The 12,709-nt window shown below is 54.5% G+C and overlaps 1 protein-coding gene, 1 long non-coding RNA gene and 1 pseudogene across 2 annotated transcripts; 1 reads left to right on the top strand and 2 right to left on the bottom strand.

The window, feature by feature from the left end:
• Nucleotides 1-466: 466 nt before the first annotated feature.
• Nucleotides 467-5,787, bottom strand: LOC116838851 (uncharacterized). Its single transcript, XR_012657157.1, has 3 exons — nt 5,574-5,787; nt 3,496-3,594; nt 467-3,359 (listed from the first exon to the last, which is right to left on the bottom strand). It is a non-coding gene; the product is annotated as an uncharacterized LOC116838851 (long non-coding RNA).
• Nucleotides 5,788-6,121: 334 nt separating this feature from the next.
• On the bottom strand, nt 6,122-7,347 carry LOC142047874 (uncharacterized; annotated as a pseudogene).
• PPP1R14B (protein phosphatase 1 regulatory inhibitor subunit 14B) lies at nt 7,064-11,035 on the top strand. Its single transcript, XM_032804383.2, has 4 exons — nt 7,064-8,091; nt 9,423-9,506; nt 10,153-10,185; nt 10,631-11,035. The coding sequence occupies exons 1-4, from the start codon at nt 7,873-7,875 to the stop codon at nt 10,697-10,699; spliced, it is 405 nt and encodes a 134-aa protein (XP_032660274.1). The 5' UTR covers nt 7,064-7,872; the 3' UTR covers nt 10,700-11,035.
• Nucleotides 11,036-12,709: the final 1,674 nt, after the last annotated feature.

Raw genomic sequence — 12,709 nt, 5'->3', positions numbered from 1 at the left:
AGGGGTCCTTGGGATGCTGTGTGGGAAATCTAGCCACCCTAGTGTGGGGAGCAGCAGGAGGGGGGGGGCCTATTGCACCCCCACTGTGACCCCCCACTCCAGCAATGCCTCATCCCCCCCTGGCCTGCAGTTTCCACAAATGGGCAACACTTTTCCGTCTGTATGGAGCCCCTTTGGGGCTATTCACCTTGACAGGCCCCATCTGTCTCTGCTCCCTCCCCCCAGCCCCATGCCAGCCTTTCTGGGGAATAAACAATGCAGAGAGGGGGAAGAGGGGCTATGTCCTGAGGAACCTGGCTGAGGGGGGAGCTGGGGGAATTTGCAATGAGAGCAAACAGGGTGTGGGGGCGGCTCTGGATCCAGCGTCTGGGACTGAGGCAGGGTGGGAGCCATAGGGAGGGGGGAGTGTCTTCCGGAGCACAGTACTGATGTAAGCTAAAGAGAGTGTTTGGGTCTCAACCAGAACTGTAACTAGCTATTTTTGTGCCCAAGGGAGGAATATAAAATTGCACCCTCCCCCCTCCAGATAATTTCATAGTAGTTACTTTGGAAAAAAATAAAAATACGTAAAGAACAAGAATAATAATGATAATAGAATGTTTATTTATTTTAATAAGTTCCCGTACAAAATCAACTAATACATATAAGATGTGCGTCATAGTGCATGGAACATACTATTTAAATAATCACAAATACAATTTAGCTGTAGAACCATATCAGATACGATTCATGATTATTTTTCAAAATTGTACTTTTTGCGCTTTTAATGAGGCAAAATCATCTATAATTGCATCAAAATTAATATCATTCACTACTTCATGTTCTATTGACAAGATGGACATATTTGTTAATCTCTCCTGACCCGTGGTTGCTCGAAGGTAGTTTTTAATTAATAGGAGCTTACTGAAGCTTCTTTTGCAAGAAGCCACAGTTACTGGCAAGCAGAGAAATATTCTTAATGCAATTTCTAAATCTGGATAAGATTTGGCCAAATTATATTAATGAGTTAACTGCAGAATGTCCAAACTAGTTGCGCATGAAACGTTTGGAAACAGCGCTGATGCCTGATGTTTAAAACTCTGAATCTCTGATGAAATTTCAGAGGCATTCAAATCGCTGTCATATTTGAGACTTAAATCCACTGCTGCTTTTTGAAGATTAGTAGTGTCTATTTTAACATGCGAATCACCTGAAAGAAAATCAAAATCAGAAGATATTTCATTTAAAGTTTCATATCTCCAATGTAACTCAACTATTATGGTGTCAAATGCATTTTTTATTTGTACTTTGAAAGATTGTTCAGCTGATAAATTGAAAGATTTGTCTGCACACTCATAAAGTTGCTGCCTTTTTACTTTTTGCTTTCTGGATTCAATCAATTCTGCTGGTATTTCTATATTTTCAGCCGTTTTTTTACAGTCTGTAAAAATACTGACCATATCGTTATCGCTTTCATGCATCTCTTGTAAAATATTTTGTAATCTGTTGATCATTTTACAAGCCTGAGAAACAGTGATGCCTTTTGCTTGTAGGGCTTTATTCACTCTGTCAATATGAGTTAGGATCTTGCACCATATGGATAATGTGCACAAAAAATCATAATTAATTTTTTTAAGAAGGCTATTAGCTGTTGATACTGCTTCTGGACATTTCCATGCAACAGTGACATTTTTTAGAGCCTTGGTCACTTCTGCAATCTGCGAATTTAAGGCTTCAATTGCATTAGCTCTTGATCACCATCTAGTATCAGCTTGACCTTTTAGTGATACTTTTAACATACCCATTAAAATATCCCAGCGACTGGCTGAATGAGAAAAAAATGTCTATCACTTTTGTACAGTGGCAAAGAATGAAACCATAATAGAATTTATGGAACCTGCATATACTCCGACTGAATTTAGACAATGGGCTGAACATGGTACAAAATCCACTAATCTATTTTTTTGCAAAATTACAGCTTTGACGCCTTTGTACACACCTGACATATTTGCGCCATTATCATAGCCTTGGACTCTTGCGTTTTGAAGATCAAGCCCATCATTTTCGAGCTTCTTTATTATTTCTTTGGCTAATCCACTTCACATTTTTTCTTTGGTTTCAATGAAGTCTGTGAAACTTTCTTCTACAGATACAATTCCCTTATTGATTCTCACGTATCTCACAATCTGGGACATTTGTTCTCAGTGAGATATATCTGATGTGCAGTCCAGAAAGATAGAATAATATTTAGCTTTTTTTATTTTGAATATAATTTCATTACGAACTTGGTTTGCTAGTAAGCCAATACATTCATTTTGTATAGCCGGTGAAAAATAACTCACTGAATCTTTTTTTGTGAGCTATGATGTGCTGTTTTAGTTGAACATCATAATGACTTATAAATTCCAATAGATTAAGAAATATTCCCAAATTAGGATTTTCTGTTCTGCTACACGATCCTCTAGGTGATAAATTGTTTTTGGCACAAAACATCAGGGCATCAAGAATTATTTTTAGAATTTGTCTCCATTTTTGCTTATCAGTTTCAATAGCTTTTTGTAGTGCATCATCGACACATTCTTCGCTTAGTAATCTCTTTTGTAAGGATTTCCATTTACAGAAACGTTCACGATGATTGGTTGAATTTTCATGTTCCATAACACAGTTTAAATTTTTCCAATCATTAAATCCTACTTTCTGATTTGCAATATTAGGTTTGGTAAAGCGCTGATCGAATAACATGCATGGAAAACAAAAAAATGGACTTACTAGTTTCCAAGTAAATAATCCAATTACGCTCTACGGTTTCACCATTAAAAAGCTTTTTTAAAAAAACAGTCACCTGAAAATTTTTTCCATCTTCCGATGATGATTCATGGAAATCTTCAGATTTTCTCTGACCAACTCCATGTTCAATAATGTGGCATCTTATTTTATTGTTTATACAGGGCCAAGATGGTGGATCATTAAAATTGATTTCAATGATTTGCGTTGTAGAGGAATGATGTTGCTGATCGCGGCCATTCACATTAGTTTTAGCCATGATATCAAAGGTGTCAAGTGTCTCATCATTGTCAGTAATTAATACTGAAGGTGAAGTTGTAACCTCACGATCCAATTGCTGGCCGATAGCAACAATATTTTCTGAAGTTGTATAATTCTCATTGTTACTATTAGATAGCGGAGCCGAACGTATGCCGTCAGAGACGTCAGCTATTGGCATATTCCCATCGTTTGATGCATTTTTCACTAGCCATTTCCCCATTATCACTGAGATTTTTCATTTTCTACTGTAGCGTGTTTTTGTTGTTTACGGTACTCTGCCCCACTCGGACGTTTAGAATTCATACTATTCATAATGCAGGATCTTGTTCGATAGACTGGAATAAAAATTAAAAATACATAAATGTATTAAATTTGTCTAAACATTAAACAAGATTACTATATTACAGAGATCACAGATTCCCAATCTGTCATCTCCATAAGAAATAAGGACTGATAAACAAAGGCACTCACCCTTTGGTGGGTCTTAAGCGGATCCGAGAAGTCCTAATACATAATAAGCCTGTGCTCACTGGGAATACTAGACCTCAATTACTTGAATGACAGTTGTGTCTGCAGACAAATGCACTGACATCATCTTTTCCTGCGCCCCTCAGCTTTGCGCGCCTGAGGCAAGTCCCTCACTCGCCTGGCCCTTGTTACGGCACTGGTCTCAATCTACAGGGCATCTCTCTGCCTGCTACCCAGCCCTGTGCTTTGCTGGTGCCCCTCAGCCCCAACCCACAGCTCCCTGCTATCCCAGGCCTGGCCTCCCCACCCCACCTCTGACAGTGCCCCTCAACCCAGACTAGCAGCTCCACCCCTTCCATCTATGTCCTTTTGTCCTTGCTGCGACCATTCCCCGAGTAGCCAGCAGGTGGCAGTGTCGGGCTGCAGCCCGCTGCACCCGCACGGAGAACAGCCTTTGTGGGCCAGAGTCTTTACGTTTCTGAAACCCACCTCTAGCTCTGTGAATGTATCTGACACCCTCGCAGCGGCCACGCGACGCTTCCTGCACCCAAGGGCCCTACGTGCCAGAGGAACAGTGTGCACCGGCCCTAGTGCACAGGCTGTGGCAATGTGCTGCATGCAGCCCCACACAAATGGGGACAGCCCCGGGGAATAGTTTAGGTGGGATTGTCACTAATGCATGCATGTACAGAGGCTGCATCAGTGTGCTGCACGGCCTCCCCACCTGTTGCATGGCAGTAGTACAATGGAATGGTGCATTGTTGCAGCGTTCTTTGGCTCTAAGCTGCATAGGAATAGTGCAAGGCTGCATTGACCCTAGTGCATGCTTATAGCTGCATCAATGTGCCCTCAAACTCTATGCTAGCTGCATGGGGTCACAGCATGGGAATGATGTAGGTTGCATGACTCCAATGCATGCATATAGGCTGCCTTACTGCTGCACACACCCTGCATGCTCATAGCCCCTCGTGCATGGTGCATGAGGATAGTGCACTGGACCACTGCAGACTGCGCTGACCCTACTGCATGCTCACAGGCAACAGCCAGGTGGTGGAGTCGCCCTCCCCCCATCTGTCCCATGGGACAGGATTATGATGCAGCTGCATGCACAGCACCCTGCCATGGTATGGCTGTTGTGTGATGCAGACTGTCAGGTACACCACCATCCCTAGCCATTACTATAGTGGCTGGGACCAAGGTTTCCAGGCCCCCTGCTCCACTCTACCCACTAGTCTCCCCTCTCCTCAACACAACAGAATTGTAGGACTGCAAGGGAGAGACCCCTCTGCTTCCAGAGCCAAGAACAGAACCCAGGAGTCCTGGCTTCCACCTTCCCACACTGGGGAGCCACCCCCAGCCCCTGTGGAAGGATTGGGTCCCCAGGGGGGGCATTTAACCGGTGCCCTTGCCCCACCATGCTGAACCCAAGGCAGGGCCAGGGTGGTGCCCGAGGGGGGAGTGAGGTAGGAGAAGCGCGCGGGGTGGGTGTGCTAGCTGGGGAACGCCACAAGAGTGGGGGCTCCCTTTGGCGGGGTCACTCTGGGACTTGGGGGCACAGGCACAGAAGGAGGCTCGGATCAGGCCGCGAAGGGCGTCACTGCCCGGCACAGCTGCCGCGTTTACTCCGGGGCCCACGCCAGGCCAGGAAGCGCCTGAATCGCGGCTCTGTTATTCAATCTCGGCCACGTGTTTCCCCGACGCCTTGGGCCAGGCCGGCCGCAGGGAGCCAGATCTTAAAGGGACAGCGGCCCTCAGGCCCCCACAAATTCCCCGTGGAGTCAGGGTGTGGATGTGTGTGCACGCACTGGGAGGCAGGGGGGATGAAACCTACTGAAACGCTGCTTCTGCTGTCCAGTTATCCCCCAACACCCCCCCCGAAACTTTTCTACCATCACCCTCCTTCTGCTGACCCCCTCCTCCACCCCCTGGACAGGTGCGGGGCTACAAGATGGAAAACATGCCCCAGCCCTCCCTCTCTCCTAGAGCTTTCCATGTGAAAGGAGAATGTGAACCCAGGCCTCCAGGCCTTTCCATGGCTCCGTTGTAAATCCCCCCTCCCCCATACCTCTATCTCTAGTTACCTCTCTGCAGGGAGCATAATACTGCTCAGTACTGCCCCTGTGCCCCACCCCAGAGGTGGCACTAGTTGCAGCTCAGCAAGGGCAAAGGATCATTGCTTCTGCATCCCTCCCCAGAGACTGCTGCATCTCAGCACCAGGGAAGGGATCTCCGTATAAATAGTTCCATGCCCCGCCCCAGAGGTGGCTGCCAGGGGCAGCTCTAGACATTTTGCCACTCCAAGCATGGCGGCATGCCACGGGGGGGGGGGCGCTCTGCCGGTCGCCGGTCCTTCGGCTCCGGGGGACCTCGGGAGCAGCGGACCTTCCGCAGGCATGCCATCGAAGGCAGCCTGCCTGCCACCCTCCCGGCCACCGGCAGAGCGCCCCCCGCGGCATGCCGCGCCGAGCACGCGCTTGGTGTGCTGGGGCCTGGAGCCGCCCCTGGTGGCTGCATCCCAGCACCAAGGGAGGGATGCTTGGGTTGGGTACACAGTCCCCGGGGCTGTGCCCCACCAGCATGAGGAGTGACCACTACATTTCCCAGCCTCTCAGTTCTCACTGTCTCTACCCTAGTCCCTCTCCACATAACCCAGGTCAGAGCCTGCTCCCCCCCCAGCCGGTACAAAGTGCAGCTCGAGCCAGGTGGGAAGGGCGGTTCCTTCCTTGCTATCTCTGACTGCGGGGAGCTGCTCCTCCCCCACCATCGCTGCCTTCCCATAGCGGAACAGCAAGGATGGAGACATAAAGACAGGGACAGATCGGATGTCTGCGGGGGCAGTCAAGACGGGGGGGGGGGCGGACTGGACAAATTGACAGCCTCCCTCCGCTCCTTTGTTATGGACAGACAGGCGGACACACTCCCCCTCCCTCCACTGAGAGGCGGAAGGACAAATGGGCATGCCCCGGTGAGGTCAGGGACAGGCAAGATGTGGTGGGGGAATGGATGAATGGACAAACGGTGGGGGGTGGGAGACAGACACACTGAGAACAAACCCTGTGGCCTGGACACGCCGCATGTGCAGGGGAAGGGCACAATACCCCCCCCCCCCGCGCTGTGACAGCCAGCCAGAACCCCATGGGGAAGGGGCACACAGCCCCTGGGTATGGGGGGAGGGACACGTCTGGGATGGACAGAGAGACAGGCCGATCGACCTTGGGTTAGAGGGAGGGAGAGCCCGAGCGCCCCTGGGGGAGGGGAGGGGTTGGGGACAGACCAGGAGGGGCAGAAAGTCGCTGTGTTGGGGGCGAGCAGACTGACCTCACTCCACCCCCTACAGTGGGGAGGGGGGATGACGGACAGACAGGCGGACACAGGAGGTGAGGGAGCGACGGACTGACAGACAGACGCTGCGGTGGGTGGCGGGGGCGCAGCCTGATCTCCCTTCCCTTCTCGTGACGGACAGAAGGACTGGGGGAGGGGACAGACAGACAAGCGGCCCCTTTAAGGGGGCGGGGAGGGGGCGGAGGAGGGAGGCGAGGAGCGAGCGATAGCGGCAGCAGCGGGACAAAGGGGTTGTTGGGGGGAGCGGATCGGAACCGAACCAGAGCCGGGAGGAAGTGGTACTGCGGCAGGGGCGAGTGAGTGCCGGAGGACCCAGTACCAGCACCCATCACAGCGCTGGCTGGAGCCAGTAGTAGCAACTGGGGCTGGGAAGAACCGGTAGTGGCAGCACCAGGCGGATCTGGTACCAGCAGAACACGGAGCTTTTCCATATTCTGGTTCTGATCCCGGCCCCCGGTCCGGAAACACCAAGGAGAGGGGATCTGGTCCTAGTTCGGGACAAGACAGCACCATGATCCGGTTCTGGTCGTACTAGGTTTGGGCAAGAAGCGAATTAGGGCCCGGGAGGAGAATCGGCCCGGTTCCATTTGCACGTGGTCCCAGAATAGGCGGACGGATGTTGGTTTGGTCCCGATTCGGTGCAGTCAAGAAGTGAATCTCGCTCCAGCACCTAGTACTAGGCTGAAGGCGGTTCTGGTTCCAGCCTGGGCCCGGTTCCGTGCAGTAGAAGGCTCTGGCCCAGACTGCACGTGGTCCTGGTTCCTTCAAGGCAGAACCCAGAGCCCGTAATAGCAGGATCCGGTTCTGGTTCCCGCGAGGGCAGGAAGAGGACCTTGTTCCTCCCGTCGCGGTATCGGCAGCTGAAGGCCGCTTCGGTTCTGGACCCACGTGTACCAGGGTCTGGGCTAATTGAACATCGGCAGGATCCATCTGAGAGCTGCTCCCTGCATCAGCAGCTGGAGGTTCTGAGCCCACGTGGGCCCGGTTCGGGCAGCAGCGGAGTCGGTTCTGACCCGGTTCGGGTCCCCGGCCCGGCGGATGGCAGCGCCTTGCAGCCCGGAGAGCGGCCCAGCGGGGGCCACAAGCCCCCGGGTGTATTTCCAGAGCCCCCCGGGGGAGCCGGGCCAGGAGGAGGAGGAGGGGCCGGGCCGGCGCCAGGGGAAGGTCACGGTGAAATACGATCGCAAGGAGCTTCGCAAGCGGCTAAACCTAGAGGAGTGGATCCTGGAGCAGCTCACGCAGCTGTACGACTGCCAGGTACCCCCGGGTCCTGGAACAGCCCCACCTCTGCCTGTCAGGGACCCCCGAGCCCCCAACTTTCCTAGCACCCCCATCTCCAAACTAGGGGAGTCCCTTCGCCCAGTCCCCCGGAACTCGCCCGGTCAAATGACTGTGACTCCCCCCAGCTGGGACCGCCCCCGTTTAAGTACCGGCTGCCATCCCACCCCGACCCTCCCCCAGATTTGCTCTGTAGCCGATGGGTTTGGGGGCTGGGTTGGAGAGCTGCTAATCCCCACACTCCTATCGGGCGGGAGGGGGTCTTCAAACTTCCCCCAAGTTTCTCACGCTGCTTAATTCCAAGGATTTCCTTTGCAGGCTGTAATCGCTTTAAAGTCTCGGGGGGCAGAGAGGTTACCCCGCCCCCATCTTTAGAGTCAGTGGGGCTGGATGGAATCTAAACAGTTAATTCCTAAATTGCCGGGGGCGGGGGGAGATTACCCTGGCAGTTTGCCTCTCCCGCCCCTTGATGAGGAGTCCAGGGCATTTGGGAGGAGTTTGGTGCGAGGTGGCTGGAGTTAATCAGTTTTTGATGTTGATGGGGGAATCTCCCCCCCCCGGGGGGCACAGGCTAGTATATGTGGACGCTCCCTCCAAGCAAGGGGGCAGCGGTGGGGGGAGGGCGGCGTGACTCTTCCCTGGATTCCAGCTTGACTTGTTTCCTGTTTCTAAATCTCCGTGTGGATTTGGGTGACTCCCGCTTGCACACAGCGCTGGGGGGAGGGGCGCACGCAGGGATCCCTCCTAGGGACTGAGATGCAGCCACCGCTGGGGTGAGGTGCCAGGGCTGTTTATACAGGGTCAGATGCACCATATGGAGCTTGTGTCTGAGATGGCTAATGTGGCTATAAGTAGCTGGAGCTGCTCGAAGGGCTGAATCCTATTGTTCAGACTAGTGTCTGCCATGCCCCCCGTGAGGGGAGAGCCTAACTTCTGATTTAATTAGGCAGGAAGCTGATTAGGTGTGGTTCTTTTTGTGGGGGTTGGGGAGATGAGAAGGTCTGAGCCTGGCTTCTGGAGTGGAGGGTGACCTGATTAAGCTGTTTCTGTTTGCTGCTAAAACTCTTCCAACTGCTAATCTCCCCTCCTGTCCCAACCCCACCCCCGATTCCCAGTCTGGTTGGGGGGGGGGGGGGAGCTGGGTGATGTGGGATAGGTGCAACTGCTCCCAGCATGCACTGCTTGGTCTCAGTCTGAGGTGGGAGCATGGGGACTGGCCTGTTCACAGTGTGTGTGGGGAGGGGTAGCTAGTTGGGGGACTACCCCAGTGTACTAACACCCCTCCCTCATCATTTCCACCCCTTCCCCAGGAAGAAGAGATTCCAGAGCTGGAGATTGATGTAGATGAGCTGCTGGACATGGGCAGTGATGACGCCCGGGGAGCCAGGGTGAAGGTAGGGGGTGCAGCAGGGTCCCCCTGCCAGTGGACACACTGTCATTCCCTTGGGGCTGGCATGGGGCTCAGCTGGTAGTCTTTGGGGGGGGTGTGCAGGGTGAGGCTGGGACTAGTGAGGTGCCTGGGATAGTGGCAGGGGGTTGGTGGATTGCCAGGTGAAAGGGGAAGGGTTGGGGCAGCAAAGCACCATGCTGTAGGGGATGATAGCCAGCCTGGTGGGGGTAGAATCTGGGGCAGCACTGACCTGGCTGCAAGGAGGGGCCTGTAGTAGCCACCCCTGGGGTGGGAGTGCATGCCAGGGGAGCTGGCCTAGGAGAGGGAGTGGGATACAGGGCGGGGGATCAAGCAGCCTGAGGGGGTGGGGAACCCAAGGGACAGGGGGGTGGTTGGGTCTTGGATGCCATAGGGCAGGGAAGGAAGCAGGGCTGGGAGCTACAAGGGAGGGCGATATCAGGTATGGGGCTGAGGTAGGAAATCCAGCATGTATAAAGCTGTGGGGAGGTCTCAGTGGTATGGGGCAGGGGAGCAGGATAGCTGGACTGCAAGAGCTGTTATGTTAGGGGTGGCAACTGAACCTGGAGGTGGATCTGGCCCGTGGGCAGTCCCCCTCTCAGCCCTGACCCCTCCCTCTTTCCCTTCCCCAGGAGCTCCTGGTTGACTGTTACAAGCCCACCGAGGTGAGTGACAGGTCCCCCACCATCTCACACAGGAGCGAGAAACACTGGGACCCGCCCCCTGGACAGTGGGAGGGGAAGTGGATGGCTCTGCCCCCCAGCAGTTGTGATCAATCTCCAGGCTGGGTGGAGGAGTCAGCAGCTGCTATTCCCTCTCCAGTCCCCTACCCCACCCCCCTGCACACCTGTCATTTTGAGGTTGGGGCTTCCTCTCCAGAGCTGGTTTCTGGGGCCCTGTGAAACCTACTGCTGGGCGGGGGCTGTATCCTTAGAGGATCCTGGGCAGCTGGGGGAAGGAACCAGGCTGGGAGGGGGTGGGGGCTGTCTCTGAAGGGGAGTGGGGTCTAGTGGGTTAGGGCAGGATGGGTGGCAGGACTCCAGGGCTCTATCAGAAAGGAAGAGGGCATTCTGCTCCCACCCCCATAACGCTTCTCTTCCTCCCCACCAGGCTTTTGTGGGGGACCTGCTCGACAAGATCCGAGGCATGCAGAAGCTCAGCACCCCCCAGAAGAAATGACCCCCCCCCATCCTTAGACCCACCTCCCCCAGCTGGGGAGGGGGGGAAAGCAACCAATGGCACCAGGCTGGGGTGGAGGGAATCCCTTCTCTAAAGCTTGGGGATGTAGAGGGAGGGGGGCCCCCTCCTCAACCTCCCCAGCGCATTGATAATCACTATCCAGCTGGACAACTCCTTAGCAATACCCCCACAGGAGCCCCCTCTTTTTTTGGTAGTGGGGGGCTCTGGGAGGGGGCTTATGATTTGATTTTTTTAAGGATTTTTTTGAGGTTTTTTAATTATTACATGAATTTTGTGTTGTTTTTTATATGAATTTAATAAAAGGGTTTGAGAGTTGGGGACCTGCTGTTCTGTGTTGGGGGGGCTAGAGTGGGTGGTTGGGGGGGGTACAGGACCAATGGGGGAAGTGTTGCAGACAGGTTGGGGGTCAGAGGGTGGCACCCACTGGTATAAGTGGGCACGGGGGTGTGGGACACTTCCAAGCATGGGGGGGCTGAAGAGGGCACTGCAGGGGATGAGATTCAGCAGGGCTTCTAGCTTGGGGTGACTGCAGCCCCTTTCCCCATTTCTCAAGCATCTTTTGATGAGAGCAGGAGGGCTGTGGGGAGATACCCCTAGCCGAAAAGGGAATGGAGCATGGGTCTGGACTGGACCCTTTTCCCAGCGGGGGTGGTGGGATCCCCTGCAGGATATCACCCTGTTGCCAGCAGGCCTAACCGAGATGTTAATTGTGGCCAATGGGGTGTGTGAGGGGGGGGAAATCAGCAGCACTAAGGGAAGCCCCCAGCATCTGAAAATCACCTGGGAAAGACAGGGAGAGGAAAGGCCAAGTAAGCCCCACCCAGGGGCTTGGCCAAGGACTGGGGTGCCCAGTACCAGCTGCTGGTACCACCTCGCACCCCACAGAGCAGCCCTTCTCCTCTTCCCCTCGACACAGCTGCTGCCAGCTCCACACCCCCCAGGCCCTCTCCCCCCATGGGAGGCAGCTGCTGTGACAACCAGGTGGCAAGGTGGGTCCCAGCACTGGCAACTCCCCAGCCCTGTGACATCCATGCCCCAAGAGGCTGGTTAGGCCCCATCCAGGCCAGGCTGAGTGCCTCCCCTCCCCCGCTCATGGCAGGGCTGAGCTCAGCATGGAAAGAATGTCCCTGGCTCCTGGAACGAATCGGGCGGCAGCCACACTTCGTGCTTCCGGCCTGAGATCAGCGGGTGGCTGGGAGCCGGCAGGACGGGGCTGGGGCCAGCACCCCGCTGGGGTGGGGACGAATGCGTTCGCAGCCTCCATTCCACCCCACCCAGCCCGGCCCCTGCCCTCCAGCAGCAACCCAGCTGGCTCCCCAATCCACCCTGCTGGGTAATGGAGGATGGGGCTGACCAGATAGGTCTGGCACCGCCCCTTTCTCCTCTCCCAGGGCACCCCATGTCTGCCAGTGCTGCTCAATCCTGACTCACAGCCCCCTGCTATCCATCCCATGTCCCCCTCCAGCTCCAGCTGTACCAGGGCCCCTCCCTCCTGACCTGGAGCCCCCCGCTATCCATGTCCGCCTCCAGCTGTGCCAGTGCCCCTCGCTCCCAACCCACAGCCCCTGCTATCCATCCCATGTCCCCCCCCAGCCCCAGCTGTGCCAGTGCCCCTTGCTCCTGACCCACAGCCCCCTGCTGTCCAACCCTGGGGCCCTCATGAGCATAGGGTGTGGCTGCTGTTTCACAGGGTGGATCTGGGAGCAGGCTGAGTCACTGGTGCTGGTTTCCACGTGCAGCCTGCTCTGCCCTTGAAGCTGGCCTGCAGCGGGTTGAGGCCTGTCCCAGCTCAGCTCCTCGGCTCTCTTTCCAGCCAGGCCAGTGCCCAAGGCCTCCCTCCTGCCCTGCCCATGCTGTCCCAGCACAGCCCCTCCCCTCTCTGCCTGGGAAAAGGGTCACAGGCAGAGGGGCTGCCAGCTGTTGCCAGGTGCCACCCTGTGGCAAAGGCAGGCAGTGCCACTCCATGGCAGGATGGTTCACAGCACCTGC

The sequence above is a fragment of the Chelonoidis abingdonii genome, chromosome 17 (assembly GCF_003597395.2).
Source record: "Chelonoidis abingdonii isolate Lonesome George chromosome 17, CheloAbing_2.0, whole genome shotgun sequence".
NCBI classification, from domain to species: Eukaryota; Metazoa; Chordata; order Testudines; family Testudinidae; genus Chelonoidis; species Chelonoidis abingdonii.
Note: the sequence above shows the minus strand (reverse complement) of the source record. Positions and strands in the feature narration are given on the sequence as shown.